Here is a 22,488-nt window from a genome sequence, read left to right on the forward strand (position 1 = left end):
AATAGTATTTTGGATTAGACTGCAGGAGGACTTTGGGCAAAAGGCTGAACACTGCAAGATTTAACTTCCAGAGTACACTCACAGAGCATGGGGCTGCAGTGTACAGAGATGCCTGCAGGAGATGAAAACAAGTTATCCTGAGGACCAGAAAGAACCCAGTTATATTAATCTGGTGTTGCATGAGCACTGCTTAACATGAGTTATGGCGTTCCTGGAAGTCCAGCTAGCTATATAATGAAATAAACAACCAGATTGTCAGACACCAAGCCCTCAGTAACTTCAGGGAGATTTGTAGGTGCTTAAGACAAAATCTGGAACAGGATCTTATGTGCTTCTTTAAATAGAAATTTTAATGGTCACATTCAGACACTTTTCCATGTGATATCCAAAGAATATAAATCACTCAGAATTATTCACTGAATTACTCTCTCTTTTTCTGTTAATTGTAGAGAATACAATGAAATCAGTCTCGCCTGCCTACAGTTAGTTTTTGTGGATCTCTATGTTAAATAAGGTGTTCTTTTGCAAACAGGAGAACTACTGATGCTGTAAGGTATTCCACAGAAGCAGTACGGATGCCAAATTAGGATTAATGAGAAAAAAAAACCAAACCAAAGCAACATAATCCTGCTGTTTTCTAGTGACTTTCAAAAATGTGGTGTGATTAGCAGATATTTTTCTTCATGTTTTTTTTTCTCCCTGCAAAGTATCTGAGTGATCCTAATATCTGTTCTGATGGAATCTAATCACTAGGGCTGTCCTACAGTTGTACAGTGGTGGGTGCTTTGCCTTAAGATTGGGAGTAAAAGTAGATCTTTCAAAGTAGGCTTGCTTAAAATAATTTTTTCAGACTTGTATGACCTATTATTGCTCATTGTTGTAGCGAAGGTTAATACTCTTCCCATCCAAACATTCCTTCATTGCAAGAGATCGGAGGATGTCCATCCTTTGAAAGCAATTTCTAATCTAATCTAAGGTAAACAGATCTCAGTTGAAAAGATCGTTTTTGCCCTTAAGTTTTATATGAATATTCTAGACTTTGCTGCTGTAAATTAGCAGGGCAAGAGGAAAATCTCAGTGGGGTTCTGGGTTAGTAAACGGGAGTAAGTACAGAAGCAGAAATGAGCATGAATGAGTTTTCTTTCTGTGAGTCAGTTTGCCAATTTGTTCTGCAGTCTCACTTCAAAGCAGTTTAAGATAAAATGTATGCTTAAATGATAAAAGATTAACTTCAGAGAGTCAAAATGTCAGCTCAAAACATCAAGTGCAATTCAAATTATATTCCTCATGAAAACATAAAGCAGGACATTTTAAAGCATGTTTTCTCTTTTTTGGTCATAATTCACAGAAGATAATATTATTGCTGATGGAATACATTTGCTGCAAGGAAAGAAGATAGAGGAAACAGCATGTCAGGTGAAACAACTACTCTTTTATTCAGAATCTCAAATTTCATTCAAATAAAATTTCATTCCTTGTTTCCATTCATCATTTACCTAGCCTAAACTTCATACTTCAGTATGCCTCTGTATTGTAGAAACTGATTTTAAAAGAAGACTCAGCTGACTTCCAAAGTTGTTCATGATTTTTCTTATGCAGGCCATATGGATTTCATTGTCTAGAAAACCTTTTCCTTCCCTGAATGAATACATTTCTGCTAAATTGATGTGCTAGAACTGTGTCTGGCGAGATCTGTACTAAGTGTTTAGATCTGTCTTGCATGATCCATATTGGCATATGTCTTCTAATGCTTTCTGAATTTCTGTAAACATATACCATATCTCCTCTTCCTAAATCTGTATTAGTCATCCCACTGGCACGGGCAATTAATGAATTCTGACCCTTGGGTTTGTATAATCATAACAACAACATAAAAGTAGGTAACAACCCATCAGCTGGTGAACAACAGAGGTGAGGAGAAAGACTTGCAGCTCTGGAATTTGAATGACTGGTGTTTGGGTTTTATTTCACTTCCAGTCCAATGTTTGCTCTGATAATGTGCTACTTCAGTTCCTGTCTGTGGCAAACCAGCTTAGCTCTGCTAATGTCACATAACAGGACATAACAGTTTGCCCAGTTTGGGACTAAAAATGTGTAACACACCTGTATATATGTGTGTGTTCTAAATGAGGAATTAATACTATAAAATTATTTAGAAGCTGAAAAACCTATTACATTTTCCGTTGCAGAAAAGTTTTAAATTCAAGGCGAGCATTAAACTTTAGAAAAGGCTCCGAGCTGAGTTTCCTCTGTTGTTTCTATACAATGTCAGGAGCCCTTTTGGATGTTTAGGTTAAAAACAAGAAAAAAATGTACATTCATCACCCTGAAGGCATCTGAGATAAGACAGAGGACTGTGAAGACCCAATGTTTAGGCAGTGCTCAGCTCCAGCATAGGACAATGTCAAGATCTGGGTCAAAAAAAGAGTCAAATTATCTGCATATCGGGGGACAGACAACTGCATTGGAAACCAGTGCCTTGAAAGTCAGTGTGTCCCAGGTTTCTCCTGCTTTCCCTCGGGGTTTTATCTGTCCCTACGCTGTTAGTTTGCTCCCATGATTATCTCTTCTCCCAGCTGCCAAAAGAGTAGCTGAGGAGAAAGGAAAGGAGAAAAGAGCTCTTTTTCTTTTACATCTCTCATTCTCTTTCTCTGATTTCTTCCTCCCATTTTCTAAGTATTGTGGAGAAAGTTTATTCTTTGATTTCCTACAATAGTTCTTCCCTTAGTGTGAGGGATCTCTGGCTTTGCCCATATCCTACCACGGCAGCTTTTGGACTGGCTCCTGGTAAAGATCCTGGAGGTCATTCCTCAGACATGACAGACTCTGGAGGGAAAAAGGGAATAAGGCCTATGTTTGCTTTAAGTATGAGTTCCCATAAAATCCCTTAAAACTTTTCCCCATGAACCACTTGCCTCATTTTAGAAGCAAAGTTCTATTTTTGATTTCTCAAAGCATTTGAAGATGCTTTTTTGGGGTTCATGAATGATGAACTACAGGGCCTTAGATCCCTCCAAACTTTGGTATCAATTTAAGACCTATTGCACTTGCTTTTTTAAAAATTTCAAGTTTAATGACGTTATTTTGAATTTTAGTGATTGTTACCTCTTGCCTTCATTATCATCAAGGTACCATTGATATAATTCTCCTTTAAGCTTCCAAAATAGTCTGATTAAAGCCGTATTCATTTGCTGCACTATATTATGCACACAAACAAGGAAATGCTGAGAGAACAGCATTGTGGGGAAAGCTTTTTCTGCAAAATCAGCACAAATAAGTGACCTTTTGATGCACACAGCATGGGGAACAGACAGGAGGAATTTGAACTCTGCATGCAGCTGCACAACTGCAGCCTCAGGATCACAGAACTGGGTGGGATAGGTCACACCACTGAGCAATCCCAGAAAGTCCAGAGAATTACAGGCGGCTACTCGCAGGAATGTGATGGAGCAATGGGCACAAACTGAGACACAGGACATTTCACTTAACATAAAGAAAGCACTTTTCTAGCATAAGGGGAGGTCAGACACTGGTGAAGCTTTCTAGAGAAGTTCATCTTTGGAGACACTCCTGTCAGGAGGTAGACCCATGCAACTTGCTCTGGTGACCAGTTCTGAGCAGGGGGTTGCATTAGACAATCCTCAGCATTCCTGCCTCAGCTGGTCTGTGGGAGTATGTGGTTCTGTGGGCCATGGAAAAGGCAAATTCACAAGCACGAGTAAATAGCACAGATTAGATTTTTTTCTCTTGTTGAAGGAAAAAAAAAAGGGAAAGAAAATAAGTTTCCCTGAGTGCTTCACAAAAGCTTTAATCCTTCTCCATTTCCTAAATTGACATTCATTCATTCTATTCATTCTGTAAGTGCTGGAAAATGGGGCTTGAAACAGAAGTACAGGTTGAGGGATATAGCATGAGCACCACTGCAATAATTGTACCTTACCATAAAAAGTACCTTTACTTTCTGCATTTATTTTTCATACCTTTATTCTTATTTACTCATGTCTAGCAGGGCTCTCTTGATGGCTTGAAGCCTTTGTAGCATATTGGGAAGGACATAAAATATCAAGTAATGCAGTCTTTGGGCTAATACATTTTCAGAAATGTTTCATGCCTCATTTCTCACGTAAATTCTTAGGTTGCATTCAGCCTTCAACGTGTCATTCATATTCATGAAGAAAAAAGGCCAGTGTTCATTACTTTCCTGATAAGCTGTAGGCACTCTCAGGCTTGCCCACTAGCAGCAGTGCCCCAGGGAAGGTGTATTCCCATTGTGTTCCTCTCTTGAGGATGCTGTGACCAACAAATGGCTTATGGGCAGGAGATGAGAGTGTGAATAGTCTTGTCTTAGTTCTGAGGATCATCCCATTTTCTCCACATTGTTAACCCAGTTCAAACTCACACCCCTGGTGCTCAACATCCCAGGAAAAATGAGGTTAACTAAGCAAGAGCCTTTTCAGAACTGCATCAGTGATGCTCCTCAGCTGGGGGTTGCTGCTGAGGGAAGTCTTCTCTGGCTTTCCTGCTTATTGAGCAAGGAAAGCCAAGATCTAGGATGAGATCCAAGGATCCCATACTATAATGCACAGCTCTGCCATGGTACCATTTTTGACTGTAACGTCTCCAAGACGTTACTGAGTCCCAGAAAACTGAGGAAATCAAGAGAGCTCAATACCAAAACGATTTCAGTGGGTATCAGCTGGTGTATGTCAGTCTTTTACTTTCATATCCACACAGTACCGGGTTGAAAAATGGCTGAGCTCTCATCTATATTTAATTACATGATACTAATTGTGATTATTTATCTCATGTAAGGTTTTTGTTTTGATTTGGTTTTTTTATTTTACTTTTCTTACTGTCTAGGTGATAAACTATGAGCAATGGATTCCACCACGAGTTCACAATCCAGGTGTGCCTGGTAACAGTGAAATGGTGAGTTGCCATGAGAATTGTTCATTTTTTTTCACCAGCAGTGAGAACAACAGGCTGGTTTTTCCTGTGCTATATGTTCCTTCTCCAAAAGCTGAAAGATCTTTTTCCATATCCATGTTATTAATCATGATATAACTTTGTCTTCTGTAGAATACCTTTTATTGCTCTGCTACTAATCATGGTATTTCTTTATCATTTATAGAATATTGTGTTATTGCTGTGGTTCCCAGGACAGAATATGCCTATAATCCTAGGCTGCTTAGTCTGACTCTGCACTCATTTTAAACTAGATAGAGTACCAGACCAGCATCATGGGAATATTTAAAGGTCAGATGTATATGGGCAGGAGCACATGAAAGAAGTTTGTATAGACACTGGTTGACCATGGCTTTACTGACATTTTTTAACAAAAGATTTATCCAAATTCAGTGCATTTTACAGAACTCTTTTAAACAGAGCAAAAAGTTGTCTATCATCATATACTATTTTAATATTCATTATGTGCAGCCAGGTTATTACTGAAACTTTCCAAATATTTTTATGATACCATAACAATTAGCACTGTGGACACAGTAAACGCACACTAATTTTTGTCTTCTCAGTATTACACTGTACTCTGAATTTAAGTGCATTTGTAGTCATGATTAAATCATTGCACTTGTTTGGGAAAGGCAAAGCCGTTGAAGAAAAATCACAGAGATTAGACTGTGCCATGACTAAATTCTTTATGCTGAGAAGTGACATGCTGTGCAAGTAGTTTTATTGAAATTAATGCAGTTACACCCAGGAAAGAGAGTACTCAACAGGACTGAGATTCCTGGAATCTGACCAGCAGTGTTTTACACTTAGCTCCCAAATTGCTGTATTTCTGTCACCAGGTTAATCCTCATAACATCTCACTGTGCGAAGATTTCTAAGGTATTTAAAATACCTTCGGATAAACTGGAAACAGTTTATCAGACACAATTTAGGTCTTTCTTCTCTAATGCATTTTAGAAGTGCATTTTTCAAATGTATATTTTTGTGCTTAAGTATTCCTGCACACTTCATGCAAATTATTTGCAACTAAAGGGCAGCCTGTGATTTATTTTTTTACACAATTCATTTTGATTTGTGATGTGACATGATTTTTCATCACTAAAACCCATTAAGTAGGGAAATCAATAATATTCTTGGTTCTTGTTCATGTGGGAATACTTTTCTTATAGATAGCTTTGCTTATAGATTGAGGAAAAGCACAGTTCACCTGATTGTCTGGTTTCTACAGCAAAGAATGTTTGGTTAGGCAGATAAAATTCTGTATTTGAATGCTTAGGTAAGCCAAAATAAAATACTGTAAATTTAAAAGCTGTCTCACCACCAGCTGATACTGCATGAGCTCTTTTCTCCATGAAAGGGGGTTACTGCATTTATTATTTAAGCACTTATGACTTTTCCCTAACAATAGCCTCTATGAAATGAGTGCTTTTAAGGAAAAGAGGATTAGAGTTTGCCATTAATGAAATTATCTGAATAGATTATCTTCCATTTATCTTGATGTCTCCATGATGGAAATCCCAGATCATAAATCAAAGTCATCATGTTGCTTTCGTGTCGTTACTTATAAGTGAACAAATTATTATTGCTACAAGAGATCTAATATGAGAGCAATATTAGCATTTTAAACCACTGTGATTTATTTTGCAAAGACATCTCACAATGAGAGACTGAAAAATTGCACCTCAGCTTCTCTCGTTAGCTAAAGTAAAAATGCACTCCTGCTATCTTGAATTTGGAAGAGGAAAGAAATCTACACACAGATGAAGGACAGCAAAAGCACAACAGAACAGTTGGTGCTGCTAAGCTGATGTCCACACTGTGTTTTATGGGAGGTCTACCTGTGTTCACATCCTCTCTGTTGGACACCAACCAGAAGCTGGAGCTCATCAGCTGAAATTCTGGAAAGTGTCTTTTGTTTTAATTTCATCTGTGACGAGTTCAGTTTGTGGCGCTTTGAGAGCGAAGTGCAGCTTACAGGGAGAGCTGTGAAATTCACTGCAAAACTAAGACAAGAATCGAGCCACGACTTACAAGAGACACTGGACACACGAAAAGGTGTCAACTCTCTGGCTTCCTGCTCTGTCCCTGCAGTTGGTTCCCAGTTTCCAGGACACTGCAGATTTCGAGGAATGTAACATGCTGCCAAGAAGGAGGGAGTCTAAACCCAAATGCCATCCACTATGGGAACTTCTGCATTACTGTGATTAAAGAAGGAGGACCCCTAAGGTCCTATCCTTAAGGAAAGATGTCAGCACAGGCTCCATCAGCATCAATGTGATTTATATCACCCATGAAGGAAACCCTGAAAGGTGTATCTAGACACAGATTACTATTACTACTACTACTACTAAGTTTTTATGCAACTAAGAGTATTTTATCATAACAGTGCCGGAAAGAATAAAATAGTTTCAGATTTTTTTGGGTGTAATTTTAGGCATGTGGGTATATGTTTATTTCGCTAGGTGCTGCTTGGTTCAAGATAATTTCCAATATTGTGTTAGTGCATTGTTCTTAAATGAGGAGGATATAGTAGAGTCTGTAAGCTATTAAACCTACATGCCAATTTATAGCTGGAGCAAGATGAAGTGGTTGTGCAAATCATTTGGTACAAACCCTTTCAAGGTTTGAAATCAAACATCTGAATATGCAGGGAAGCCAGACAGTATTGTTCCAAAAAGCAGCCACTGGTGTATTTTGGTCTTCCTCATTTCTACTTTTGCTTTTCTTTGTTTCGTTTCAATGAAAAGCACATACCCTATATGAAACAGAGCATATGACTATGGAATAGAACTTACTTGCTGTCAAGAGTATGAAATTTATCTCTGAAGCTCAAAGAGGAGTTCAGAGTCAGGTTAGAAGGAAACTTTAGTGTTTCTGGAGTGATTTTCAGGCAGCTTGTTTAATGTAAGTATGTAAAGTATGTGAGATGGCTGCATGTTCACCAAGTTCCTGCTCCAGGGGACTGTAGTATCTAAACCCAGAGTTTCTCAGTAGGACTTTGTTGGTGTGTACAATTGCAGATTTGAATTGGCCTTTACATTATTGTCATTTAATCCAGGACATGAAATAAGGTCTTGGAGAAAGACACCAGTACTTCAGAACATGCTCCCATACACATTTAAATGCAGTAACTCTCCACATCTGGGATTTCTGTGCACACTTAAAATGCTTCTAGATAATGTAAGTGGATGCATATATTAAAATGTTTTCTGGAACAATTCTGGAATTAAGTATTCAGTAATACTCAGGTATTCAAGAAAAGTAATATGTAAACAGCAATATGAATACTGGCCTAAGCTTGATGTCTCTTGTGAGTTGCCTTTTTCCCTTTTTTACCTATTAGTCCAAAGCAAGGAAGAGCCTAACTTTTCAAGCATTGTGTCAATGATCAGTTCTTTGAATCCAATACTTTGTCATTCTCAAGATAAACACCATGTTACCCTTAGTTTTCATTTGTAGGGTTTGAATAATTTTATGTCTTTCTTGTTTTTATTTTTGGTTTGGGTTTTTTTTGGGTCAGGGTACAGAACCAGACAATAAAGCCGAGTCCAGAGGAACATTAAAACGATTGCAGAAATTGGTCCGAACAAAGAAAACAAGTACACAGAGCTTGGAAGATGTCAAGCACATTCTGGTCCCTCTCAGTAAGTACAGCATCACATCAGCATTCTTTCCAACATTTGGCAAATGACACTGGATTGAACATAACTGTAAACAATCCTGTCCTGGTCTGTCATTCACCACCCACGACTATCAACCCCCAACTGAGATGTTACCGTGATACCACTCCAGCACTGACTTCCTCATAGTGTGAAAACCTGTTTCCTGTCACACTAGCTGGAGTTTTGTAACAGTGCATCTCGCAAGTGGAGGTTCTAGATAAATAGAATTGTATAACAGCAGGGTCTCCGTGCTGGGGACACTTTGGGTTTCCTAGTTTTGTATCACATTTCAGGTCAGAAGGGCAAAATTCACGAATGGGAAGATAACTTCCAGCGCTAGTCCATGAGTCAGTAACATCTGCGAGTGCAGGAAGGTCTGAGGTATGACAAGTGAGTCCGTCTGTCATCATACCTGAGTGCCTAGGGCCATAAGAGCTAGGAATTCTGAACTGATTCTGGCCTCAGCTGATTTTCTGGAGTCTCCTATAGATCTCTGATCTGACTGTGCAGCAGTTCTTCCTCTGAATTTGTTTTGCCAATGTTATTTTAACAGTGCGTGCATTTGTTGTACAATGCATTTGTTTATATGATTATTTATGAAGCAGTGTTAGCAAAATGAGTTTAAACTACCTGATGAACTACTGCTCTAGCCAAATCACTGCTTGGGCTGAAATACATGAGGGAATAGGGACTACAACATACATACAAGGGGCGGGGGACAATAGTCCAAAAAACTTACAGAACTTTTCCAGCTGAACTCATACTCTCTGCAACTATCAGAAATATGACATTCAGTTAGCAAATTTTCATGGGCAGAACTAATAAAATTTTCTACACTTTTGAGGGAACAAGATGAGTGTACCAAACGGAGAATAAATCTCACTTTTGGCTCAGATGCCTGACCAAGTACAAAATCCTTTCCATCTCCCTAATTATCATAATTATTTGCTTTTGGGTTTGTTGGGGGGTTGGTTGTTTGTGGAAGCTTTTTTGGTTTTTTAATTTCTTTTTTTAATAGAGTCCTTGGCTTTTTCATTATATAGAGTGAAGTAAGGAATTTTTTTTAAAAAGCGTGCTACTTTCTCTATGAATTGCAACATACTATAACAAGAATTTGCATTTTTAAAGATACCTTAGAAGATGCTTATCTCTCTGAAGAGGATGAAGAAGTGCTAACTTCTTGCATGAAGCTGACAAAACCTCAGGACAAGAAGACATGGAAAGAAAACACAAGGAGAAAAGAAGAGACTGAGACCAGGACGGATTTTATTTCTGCGTCTCTGGGCCGCTCATACACTTCCAGACTCAATAACTTAGGAACTATTTCAATTCATTCCGAAACAGAATTTCACTTGTGGAGTGACTGGAAGCCGTTTCCTGACAACCAGCTCTGCCCTTGTGACTTCTTAATTTCAAAAATAGAAGAATGGGAAAACTGTACTTGCTCTTCTCATCAGCCACATCTTACATATTCCCTAACTGATATGGATCTACAGTACTCCTGGGTAAGTGGAAGTGGTTTCTTTTGTGCTGATATGCATAAAAATTGGAAACTTTTTGCTCTGATTCAGCATTAAAGAGATGCTGTCGTCTTCTGTGTGGTTATGAAATGCTATAAACCAAATTTAGATTTCAGGTAAATGGATGTGAATGCATTGTTCAGGCTAACACCAGGGGTTCGTATAGCCCTAGGTAGTCCATTTTTAACCATGCAGACATCAGCAGCTTAGAGATGGAGGGCTCTAGGCTATTCTGTTTCTCATCAGCACACTCATGTTTTTTCGGTTTTTTCATCGGTACTGTACTCATCCTTTCAGGCTTAGGAAACTTTCTGGAAGTCTGGGATAAATCAGTAAGGGACAATGAAGCCAATGGACTTAGAGTAGGCTTCTAGAGGTCACTGCAATACTAGTAAAGGACACTAGAGTTATTTAGGCAATTGTCAGAGGTTGCAGAGGTATCTGTTTCTGCCTTCTTGATTAGCTTAGCTGGTGGAGTCTATTTTTGCCATTACCTGTGGCAGCAAGAAGATTTTAAGGACAGAAACAAAGAAGCAGAGTTTAATCTTGGTTTGAAATTATCTTCCTGGATAGCTCCCTGGAGTATTTTAATTGCTGACAGTTTTTTAAAGGGATATTTAAAACTAGAAGAACAAAATCAAGAGAAACTTATTTTGGTGAGATATATAAAATATAGACACTGAAACAAGGCTTTTCTCCCTCTCCTCACTGGGCACAGCAGGTCTTCTGGCACTCCACATACTGGTGAGCACATGGAGGGTGACTGGTTGAGTGAAATACATCAGAGAAGCAGTAAAAAGTAGACACTTTTCCCTTTATGCCTGTTCCCTCTACAGTGCTCCAGGGACAGAGCTGTCTCTCACTGTGAAGTAAGACCAGCTCCCAGGAAAGTGCACCTAAACCACAGGTGGTGAGACACCTGCTGAAACCGGCCAGCTGAGTGTTCAAATGGAGGCCTGAGCAAGAACAACCTTAGATCAGAGAGTGTCCTGCTGAGAACAGCGTGTTCTGCAACGTGTGCCCATATAGCATTAGAAAGGTAATAGATGTGGGTCTGTGTAGCAGCCATAGTTCTGAATTCCTGGAGGCAGCAATTCAGTTCCTTTTCAATGACACAGTAGCTGACATATCAGGCAGGACCTGAAACACGGGATTTATCTAGCTGCAGATTTTCCTGGGATTTGATGTAGAAAACAGAGTCTAAAACTTTGATTGATGGATAATTAGAAAAAGAAAGAAAGGAAACTACCCCTCAAAAAAGCTGAGGGAGATGCAGCAATGAAACCGTGGACAGCCTCAGCCCTGCACATGCCCAGGGAGAGCACCTGCAGACAGACCTGCAGGGCAGAGCGTTGGCAGAAATGGGCTGGGAGCTGTGAACAAAGGCTGTGGTCTCTCAGGTGAGTCCCCCTGCCTGCCAGGAAATAGGAGTCTGCAGCAAGTGAATTGTGTCAGGGATGCTGGGCTCCATCACATGCCAGACTCCTTAATGCAAGCAGCTTTCAGCATCCCAAGCAAAGGCTGAAGTCCCAGGTCAAAACAGTAACAGAGGTGTTGGGCAGATTTATGGGAGCATAAGTGTCAACTCGAATCATTCTATTTCACTTTGTCACAAACAGCTATTAACATTCCCCACCCTGGTGAGATTTGTCCTACCCATGTTACTGTTAGGTGCCAGCAAGGGGTTTAGTGCTTTTTTTTTTTTGGAATTGTTTATTTTGCCATCTGCCTTCCTGATGGGCTCTCTGACTTTAATGTATCTCTGTGGGATTAGTGTCTTTAGATTTAGATTACAGCCAATGGCAAGACATCTCATTCTTTGCATCTGCGTTCTACCAACTGGCTCAATTGAAGATTACAAAGTTTTTTCAAAGTGGATTTTCAGTTTTGCTGTTTAAGGATCAAAAAGCAGACACTGATGGTTTTGTTATGAGAGGATCAGACAGAGGGGATGATGCAGATGATCTTTCTGGTGTTTTACTTATTAGAGTAAAACCAATATATTCCATATTACTCTTCCTTATCCTGTGAGAAAGAAGGTGTGGTTTCATTTTCTCGACTTGGCAACTCCTCTGCTGTGTCTGCTGCAGCAAGGTATGGAGGAGATAGCTGGAGATGGGCTACCAAAATGCTTGTTGGTATGTCCTGAATTGAGGCTAAGCTGGTAGATGCAAGACAAAGATCCAAGAGTCTGTTTTCCATCAAAAAACTGCTGCTAATCTGGATTGGGGGACAGACAAATATCTAGATTAGACAAATATTATCCAGACGCATCTCGGTAACGCACGCAAAGCTGATCGAGCCCGGCCTTTATTAAAGCTTGGATGGCAGATAGTAAATTAAACAGTGCTCTCCTGTAATCACAAGGAAAGACATGGATCTCTTCATGACAGATTGCTGTTTAGAGAGACAAAATATGAGTAATCCTAATTCCCTTCCTCCATCTTCTTCCCTTGACTCCTTTCTTCCTTTTCCTTTCTTCAGCCTCAGCACTTTACACAGCCTCCCTTGTGGTGCTTCATATCGCCATTTTTTGTGACCAAAACCAATAAAAAGGCTGGCAGAGGTCATCTAGGAAAGGACTGTGAGAACAGACTCAAAAATCCATATCCATCTTCAGCTACAACAGGCTCCTCCAGCTACTCTTCCTTCAGTCTCCCCCAGTTAAGCACTCAATAACCACCTGCATTAGCTGGACTGCCTCTGGCACAGGGATATTTCAGACCACTCACATTTCACCCATCATGCCATGGTGCCACCATTAGATTCTTTGTGCAGTTAACTTAGCCACAGGTCTTAATATATATAGATTTTTTTTTTTTATCATTCAGCTTTTAAAAATATAATTAGTGGTTGGTCAAACTTTTGCTAAGGGCAACATAGAGCACTGTTTTTTTTGGTGTGTCAAGCTTGCCATGTGAAATTATTGTTACTGGTACTCTTTCCAGAGATATGTAATTTATAAACAGTTCTTCCTTAGAAAGTGGAAGTATGTATTTTAAAAAACACAGGATACTTGAGGAGAAAAAAAAATAAAGAAAATATTCTTGTATGCTTGGATAAAGTAACTACTATGCTGCATATTTTTCTATTACCACGAAGTACATTGGGGATATCTGGGGTGATGCTTGTGATGTTATGAATCAGCTGAAAAGCAGGCAGAGGATGGAAGAAAATATTGTCCAGACACCAGTTTAACAACCACTTGACCCCAACAGGAAAGGTTATTGGGTTTTTATACTTCTTTTTATTCCTCAGGCTTAGCCCTGCAGAAAACAGTTAAGCTGTCTGTCTCAGACTACGTTTTCTCTTTTTTTTGTGTGTTTACTAAGAGCTGCCCATCTGTCATTTGTATGCTAAGACCCTCACTGTCCTAACAAAGTAGTATTCTCAATCTGTGCAATCCCATGAGACTTTTGCAACCTCATAAGGCAGGAAAAATCTACAGTCAGAAGGCTGTAAATGACAGGAGCCTGCTAAGCTTGAATGGACCTGAAAGGCACAGTGGAGCACAGTGAGGTCACAACTGAGGCCCTCTTCACAAAAGGGTTCCCAGACTATCCTGGACAGTCTACGACAAAGAGAAAAAAAGCAAATGAGTCCCTTTCTCCTCTCCCTCAATACTTTAACATGCTACATCACTGGCTGACCCATCCACTCCCAATATCTGTGAAATATGGAAGATGTGTTTGTAGAATCACGCAGGCTTCCTTTACAGGAAAGAGAGGAGACAACATCCTCTATTGGAGACAAATCAGCAGAGAGTTACTGGAAGTGGGTTTCTCTTCTTCACACCTCTTAACATCATGGTTAAGTTTTACAGAAGAAGGATTTAGTCATTGATACCATAAGAATATTTATCTGGTGTAACCTGTGTTTGGCATTCAGCGAGAATGAAATACAAGGGACATTTCCCAAGACGAAAAAGACCTGGGATTTTGACGAGGAGAAAGAAAGAAAAAAATCTAAAGATATTGCAGAGGAAGATACATTTTCTCTCCCATTTTCAGGTTAAGAGGAGATTAGAAGGCTTCAGAAGATTGGTTTCTATCTGAAATGGATGTATTACATTGTGGTGGAATTAACAAAAAGTTGGGGAAAACTGCAAAAGACTTTATGCCAATGCCTGTGTTCATTTTCTCCATCTTCCTCTCAGGAAAGTGTTATGGTCTTATCATGATTATATTTGCTCTGCTGTTACTGGCCATGGTTCTCTTCCATTTCAGTGACATGCTGGCTTTTCCCTTTCCTCCTGGTCTGGCTTGCTTCCTAGTCAGACAAGTTATTTCTCAGCATCTCCCTTTGACCCATAGGAGACCTGTCTAGCTTGACACTAATTTTTTTCATTGCAGAAACACTCTAATTGTCAACCCTGCTTTTGGACATTTTCTTACCCCAACTTTTCCTGACACATTATACATAATAGGTTCTGGTTCTGGGTTGCCCCATGACAGCCTAGCTTCCTTGCTGTGGTTGCTCTTACCCTGCCCTCTGCACCTTCCCTGCTGCTCCTATCCTTTTGGTTCTCCAAAACGTGCTGCATATTGCCTGGAGGTTTATGCAGGCATTGGGTATCTGTGATACCAGTGGCTGATTGCTGCTCCCTGGATTAGTGGAGTGGGGAGGAAGGATACTGACAGCCAGTAATGAATAAACAGGGCAGAGTGTTCTTGTCTAGCAAAATGTGCTCCAAAGCCAAAAGTTGTATTTGCACTGCCCAGAGAATTGCTGTGGGAAGATTTCTGCTCCACTTCAGCCAGAAGTTTCTGCTGCGCACCAGAATGCTGTGGGCTTTAATGGACTATCTGACTGCTCAATTTTCTTAAGCAATTTGACTGTTTTCTGCAGTTTTTCCTTTCTTCAGCTAATGTCTTTCTGTTGAGACACCTCAACGTGCCTTAGAAGAGCTTTCTCAATTGCATTTTGAGTCCTCATTTGGCACAAATATAGCACTAAAAAGAATGCCTGGAAATCCCCAAATTGCTTTTCTGAGACACCAATTTCCAACTGCTCTGGTCACTCTGGCTGCTTCACTGTCAGTAATAAGTGGTCCTTTTAAAAGCTATAGCTCTTGTTCCTATTTCAGTGACAGGGTAGGAAGCCAGATCCTCACCAAGTATAAATCTATTTTCTACGGGTGTTAGAGAGTCCTGCTCAGCTGTAGCCAAGCTGAAGCCCAAAGTTTTTGCCCAGGGAAGAGATAAAGGGCACCTGAAAGGCAATAAACAAGAACAATCAAGACCATGATATGCACGTTCAGGTGACAAGCTGTGGCTATGACACGAAAACAGGATTTGTTTTCTAAGATATGAAACTGTCCCCAGCTGCTTCTCTTTCATCTTGCCATATCTTCATTTACAAGGCTGCTGACAGGTTTCCTGTTGCTTTTTATAATATTCTAGCTAATTTCAGCTGTTACCCTTGCTCTCTCCCCATCAGTCCACCAGCTCAGCCTTTCTCCCTCTGTATTTAGCACCTCTCTTGCAAGGTAAAGAGACAGCTAGAAACATCCCCCTGCTCCCCAGACTGCAGACATCAGATATACAAGAACTGATAGACAAAAAGGAACAGTGCTAAAAAGGCACTCATTTTTTCCCTTTTCAAACCCTGTTCCAGAACCTCGTGAAAACTTATTTTGAATTTTAAGATTTGTGAGTGGGTAGGGATTAAGATATATTTATGCAAATCTGTTGTAGTAAAGTGCCGGTGACATTTGAATGGCTTTGTTTTTTAAACTAGTGAAAAGCCAAGAGCCACGACTAAATTTTCAGTGTTTACTTCTCCTGGAAATACCAAGAAAAATATGGACTCAGACAAAAAGACACAAATGCTAGTGAACTTAAGAACACTCATTTTCTTAATGCTTCAGAGTCCGTAGAGTTTTACTTTGTCTCCTGTCACAGGGACCTTTATTCAAGAAACAATTAGAGCAACAAGTTGGTAAATATTATAGGGCTTGCTTCATTTACATACAAAAAGTGAGAGAAAATCATCTCCTAAAGTGCAAGGCTTCATGTCTCAAGCATTGTGCTGGGAAAAGAGGAGCCTGGGAGGGTGTCCAGCCTCTCTAAAGCTGCACCATTGCACTGTGCTGATAGCAAATATCTGCCACTACCATTCTGCTTCCTACAGTGATTTTTGCTATTTCCCTGCATAGTGAAACATTTTGTGTCCTCATCTGTGGTGACTTTGACCATGCAGTCTTAAAGCAGGTTTTAGAAAATGTGAAAAATCTGATGCTGTTATTCTTCACTATGGTAACTCTTGTCCTATTTTTTATTTTTAATACCTTACTAGAATTTTCATAGCTATATAGGGAATGTTATCATATTTTCCATTTATCTTAGAGGCATGTATACCTAACTCTACCAAAAAGCTTCCCCAACTTTTTCTGCCACAAACTTCTGGGCTGTTCTGTGAATTTGGATTGCTAGTACTTGCTAGTATACATGAGGCAGAATGATCATGAAGTGAATTTATTTGCACTAAAAGATATTTCAGAATACCACAATATTTTTAATATCGTTACAGACAACTTCAGAAGAACTTTGCAATTCACCTCAGCAGATTTCATGGGTTTGCTTCTGACATAGCTGCTAGGCCCTGCAGAGCTACAGCTAGAGAGAGAAATGAAAGATTTTGGATTATTGTCATGAATGTAGTATGAAGGGGAATATGATTGTTGAAATTGCGGGGAAAACTGTGCATTTCTTAGACTTATTCTTCGTAAATGGCATATGAATTCTCAATAGACAAAGAGGCATGCTACCTGCTTCATGAAACATGATTAAGAGTCAAAATATAATTACGCTAAGTGAAGTTGTTGGTAACAAACTGCCTGGTGAAAGGATGACTTCCTGTTAGCCTGCTTTAGAATTGCCAAAATGATGCACTTTCGCATACTGAAGGAAATAGATTGCATTGCCTGTCTGCTGCTTTATGTACTTACTCTGTGGCAATATCATCCTTATGTGGATCTGCTGTCACTCCAGTATAAAAGACTCTTGTTTTTGTTTTGTTTTGGTTTTTTTAATTTAAATATATTTATTGAAGGCTATAATTTCTTCCCACACACCATACAAAGCAAAAAACAAAAAAAAAATTACACATTACTCTGCTTGATCGGTGCTCCTGCTGAATGAATCAGCTAATAGAGGCTGTGTTTTCGTGCTGTGTTGTGCTAATGCTGGCAGGGACATTTTGACCAATAAAGCCATCAGGCAACTTTTAAAACTTTTAAAGTGCAATTTATCTCCTCACACAAACTCAGTTTTACTTCTGCGTAGATTCACTTTTGGAACCAAACATTTTCTAGACCTTGTGCTTGTTGAGTTGGTGACAAGCTTCCCATTTGTAGCCAAAATGTTTAATCTTCACTGTGCTTGCATGAACCCAGTGCACCCTTTGTGTGTGCTCATCTTCATTCAGGAGAATGAGCAAGCTTAGCTTCAGATTTCCTCAGAGTCCCTGATGAAGCTGAAATTAAATTGCTATCCATGTGGTTAATTAGACAAGGATTTTGAGGCTTTGGTTACGAAACCACGACTGAAGATGACTCAAGGATCCTTACTGATTTTAAGTTCCAAGAATACCTAAGTGGTGGCTAGCAGTGCATACCCTAATGCCTGATACTCCTTGTCTTCTCCTTTAGCTGATTCAAATGGCTCTTCTTTTGGGGACATCGATTTTCTGGAAGTCCTGAGCTGGCTCAGAACCTGGTTATGTTTGCTTGCTTCTTTTGTGAGTGTAGATTAACTTGTTATTCTCTTTGGTAAGTCACTTTTGTATGCTTTAAAGTGCTCCCTAAAGCCTATTTGTGAAATAAGCCTTTCATAAATCAGAATAAATTAGTTCTGTTTTCATCTCCCTCACACAGAAGTGAAGGGAAAGTCACACAATATCAGTGCTCGGCAATGGCACAAATGGAAGAGTGAGGATTTCCAGTGCCAGAAAGGTACTAAGGTTTCCAGGGCAGGAGCATTACTGTAATGAATGTATTTCAAAGTCCTTTAAAAGAAGCACTTCTGTTGTGACATTCTCCAAAAGCAGGGCATGTCTTGCATAATTCCAAATCTGTTTTTAGAAACTGAAAATTTAATGTGAAAACTGTGTGTTCGTCCAACTTTGGAAAAACACTTGTGGGTGAAATGAACAAGAATAGGGCCTGAAAAATAAGACTGGAAATGAAGCAATGAACACAGAGTGGACACACCTATAATTCTGCTATTTAAATACTTTCAGGTATATGGACAGGTATATGAAAGACAAACACCAGGGCTTTTCAGCAAGAACTGGACAGTGATTTGTATCTGCGTATTCTCTTTTATTTTGAAAGGAATTCACCTATGGTGATGAAATTTATGAACCATTTTTCTGTAGAAATTTAATTGATTGAAGAAGTTCACCTTCCCTAATACACAAGGAAAGCAAATTGGAAACTTGAACATAACATAATTCATGCTGGAGGTGCTTACACTCCAATCCATTCGAAGAAATCTGGCTGAATAATTTTCACAAAAGGACCAAATTAATTAGGTTAAATGACATGAAACTTCTTGTTCACGTCTACTTACAACTTATCTTTGATAGCACAGCACAAGAAATGATGACAAACTGTGTGGGAAGTAGGAAAATCAAGAGTTCAGATAGTTTAAGATCATGAGACAGAAACTTTTGCAGATTATCTTTAGGGTTTCTATATTTAGTTCTAGATTGTGTAAGTGTTTTAATACCTAGATTTCCTTCTTCACTTTTAGGCTTTGACATAATTCCCCTAAAAATTATGGCAGGATATTATTCAGATTTTCCAGTCTGAAAGACTTGAAATCAAACTCCCCAAATTTTGCTTGCAGCTATATTTGCTCAAATTATCTGCACATCTAACCACAGGGTGACACCCTCAGAATTACATGCAGTCAATGATCAATTGCAAAGTAAATAACTTTTAACACAATTTCTTAGTGCTCCCCTGAACTGGAATGACAAAATAAATCCTTATTCAAGTTCCTTATAACAGCGCAGCTTCTTTAAACCCATGAATCATGATCCAGTGATTAAGGACGTAGATAATGCAGATTCAATTCCCTGCACTACTACAGACCTCTTGTGTGAAATTAGACAAATCACTTCAATTGTCTGCCTCAGGCTTCATTTGCAAAATGGGGAGAGTGTGTTCTTGTACACATCAGATGGTTGTTGCACGAGCAAGGATACACATTCCAGCTTGTGCCCCAGAAGGGCAGCAGTTCAGACAGTTTATTTGCAGGCTCTGACACTTTCATTCAGGTTCATTGTTTGCACTAAATTAGACAGACATTCAGTAGAGAAAATGTGGTAAATGTTAAAGCTGTCTTATTAAAACTGCACCATGAAACACACATGCTTAGGGGTGAGAATCAGGTATCATAGATTGCAATAATTCTGCCTTCCCTTGGCTTCGAAAGTCTGTTTTCCTCATCTAATGAGTTTGGGTGTGTATGGTACATAAGGGTGCTGATTTTTTAGGGGTTTAGGTATTTTTTTTTCCACTTCTAGGGGTGTTTGAACCCAAAGATATTTCAAAGATTCTTGTGAACTTTCCCCTCACAAACTAGAGCAGCATAATATTAATATTTCTCTCCATCAGTTTGTACATATATTAAAAAAAACCCAAAAGTTGTTGTAAACTATGAGGCCTAAATCTAGCTTTCAGAGTTTTGCTCCTCCTGGATTGAGGATCCTCTCCAGTTTGCTGTCTGTAGCTCAGTAGAACTTTTAGCAGACCATGGAGCTGTTGGAGGGGAAAGGTTTGTTCCCTCTTCATCAGCCTCTGCTTTCTGTGGCAGCAGTAAGGCAAAGGAGACAGAAACCACACATAATAATACATGTGACAGAAGAAAAAAGGATCATATAGATAAGAATAGATGGTAAAAAAAATTCTCTAGAGAAGAGGTATGCAAGGTGTGAGTCAAAAGCTCACACTTTGTGGGAAGTGGGAGGGGAAGGAGTTTGATAATAGATTGGAAAAAGGTAAAGATTGGTGGAAGGAATATGGAAGAAAAGTGGGATATTTATGAAGAGGCAAAGCATTAATCTCTTTCTACAGAGCACAGTTTTGGAGACAGCCTTCCATTTCCATTCTCTTGTCTCCCCAAAGACAAGTTACTGACACATAAGTAATTACCTTAAACATACTGAGCACCGTGACTGTCCCTGTGAGTGCTTTTAGCCTACAGCCCAAGATAAAGCATGTTATCTTAAACCCTTAATGAAATAAACTTATGTGACTGTGCTTCACTTCATCTTGTTGATGGGCTAAGAGCAAGCCCCCACCCTGCTAGTGAGGCTCAGCTGACCTGGGGCAGCTTAGTCAGTTGGGACCATTCAGCCACAGCCTGAAGCATCCCATGGAATCCTGAGTGAGGTAAGAGGGGCACAGAGCCATGCGCAGCACAGAGTGCAGCAATCACCTTGCCAGTCCTCGGTGCCCAAATCCAGCAGGAAAAGCATCTCCTCTTCTTCATCAGGGAGCTCAGCATGGCTGCAGCTTGCCCACCCTCCCTCACCCATACCCTGGAGCAAGTGGCTGATGGATCCAGTTAACCTCCTGCACCTGCCAGACATGCACAGAGCATGAGCCAGGCCACCCTACACTGATGTTCAGACCTGGAAGTGAGAGAAAATCAGCCTCTCTCAAGTCTCATTCCCAGTGTGTGTGATTTGGCAGGTCTGAAGATGGAGCTAGTTTGATCCACATCCTGCCATATTTTGAAGGTATTGCCATTAACTTTAGCACCTGAATTAAGTTTTGCTATAGTAAGCCCACAGGTCTGGTACAGAATGTGGGGAGGAGAGGAGGGAAGGGAAGATTAAGGTTGCAAACGATTGCCTTTTCTCAATGATGAAGACTCTTTGTGTTTCTGATGGCTATCATTTAGATGGGTAGAAACAGATTTTTAAAACCAGTTAAAAATAAAGACATCTTGTCCCTCTCTGTGACTTCCAAATTATGATTTTCACCTACTTTAAACCATATTAAAGGAGAAAGGGAGGACAACATTTTCCTCTAGAATCAGTATGAAATCCAAGCCCTGCAAGTAAATGAATATGCAGTGTGCTGTGTTATTCCTTTTCCTGTTAGCCTTTGCACAGCAATCCTAACTCTGTGATGGCTCAGCAATGTGACACTCTGACACCAGAGAAGAATTCAGCAGGAGATGTTTACTGGTAAAAGATGGCTCAAACTGCAGAGTTTACTGATAGCAGGCTGGTATTAGAGTTAATCAGAATTTACTTCTGTTGATCCTGATTCTAATCAGAGATAGTCTGGCAGACATCATGTACATACCTTGAAAAATCCCCAGCTGCACTGTCAGTGCTCCTGTGTTAAGCTGGTCTTCTAAATACCAAATGAAGCATGTCATGTTTTGTGTATGAGATTAAAACAGAGAGCCTAAATTTATTTTTATATCAGTTTCCTTTATTGAAAATCTCATATCTGAACTTTTTTAAAAGATGTACAAGGCAACCGTCCTTGTTTATCTGTAAATGCATTTCTGGGAGGCTGAGCTTCAGCTGGATGACTATAAAGCAAGTCATACAAACCTGCAAATTCCGTGGGATAAAATGCCCTTGTAGCTGTTTAGTAATCACAGCGTTCACTAATGGAATCCACTGAGATGTTCTAGGTATGACCACTGCAGTGTACCTTTGATTTTAACATTCACTCTGAGAAACAGTGTGGCTGTTCCCCTGCACGTCTGAACTCACAGCAGCAGCATCCTGCCAGTTGCTTTCTGCTGTTCATCACAGACTGTAAAGTGTACTCTGCCTGCAGAATACAGGAATTGCACACAAAACCACCAGTGACGCACGTTTCTGGAGGAAATTATTACACAGATGCTGGATAAGACTGTGGCTTCTGCTTTACAAGACACCACCAACCTTGCTGACTCCAAGTTTTCTCAACAGGAATACCTAGAAGATATAGACACAACTTTGGCTCTCACTCTGCAAGCTAATAAGGAAGGGATTTGTTCAATAGGTGAAAGCCAATCTCCTTGAGAATCCTTATGTCACAGTGGTATAGATTTTTATTAGTGTTAGTGCTAACCTGACATAGTGTAGGTATGACTGATCTGTTCATCTACTGCTAATGCAAGAGAATGTGTTGAGATCAAAGCTTGAGGTAAGTTCCTGGTACTTCAATTTCCCTTTAGGCCAGGTGGTGTTGGGAACATGCCAAGGACACAGTCTGAGGGCCTGGCAATGAGACACTTTTTCTTACTCAGAGAGTAGCAACCACTTTTTTGGACCAGACACCTTTTAAAGCTCTGGTAGTGGTGTTCCATAGCCTGTCC

At 39.8% G+C, this 22,488-nt stretch overlaps 1 protein-coding gene across 2 annotated transcripts in view; it reads left to right on the top strand.

The window, feature by feature from the left end:
• The window catches only part of LOC121669290 (SAM domain-containing protein SAMSN-1-like), an 82,610-nt gene that overhangs the window by 22,078 nt on the left and 38,044 nt on the right, over positions 1-22,488 (top strand). The window contains exons 6-9 of one of the 2 annotated variants that reach the window (XM_042038030.1): positions 1,349-1,416; positions 4,861-4,929; positions 8,489-8,612; positions 9,759-10,135. In XM_042038030.1, coding sequence (XP_041893964.1) covers positions 1,349-1,416; positions 4,861-4,929; positions 8,489-8,612; positions 9,759-10,135 — 638 coding nt within the window. The remainder of the gene's footprint in view (positions 1-1,348; positions 1,417-4,860; positions 4,930-8,488; positions 8,613-9,758; positions 10,136-22,488) is intronic. The other variant, XM_042038031.1, reaches the window with a different exon arrangement.

Source organism: Corvus kubaryi, unplaced genomic scaffold, assembly GCF_017639235.1.
Source record: "Corvus kubaryi isolate FWS band 111438036 unplaced genomic scaffold, C.kubaryi_AGA036_p1.0 37391, whole genome shotgun sequence".
Classification (NCBI taxonomy): Eukaryota; Metazoa; Chordata; class Aves; order Passeriformes; family Corvidae; genus Corvus; species Corvus kubaryi.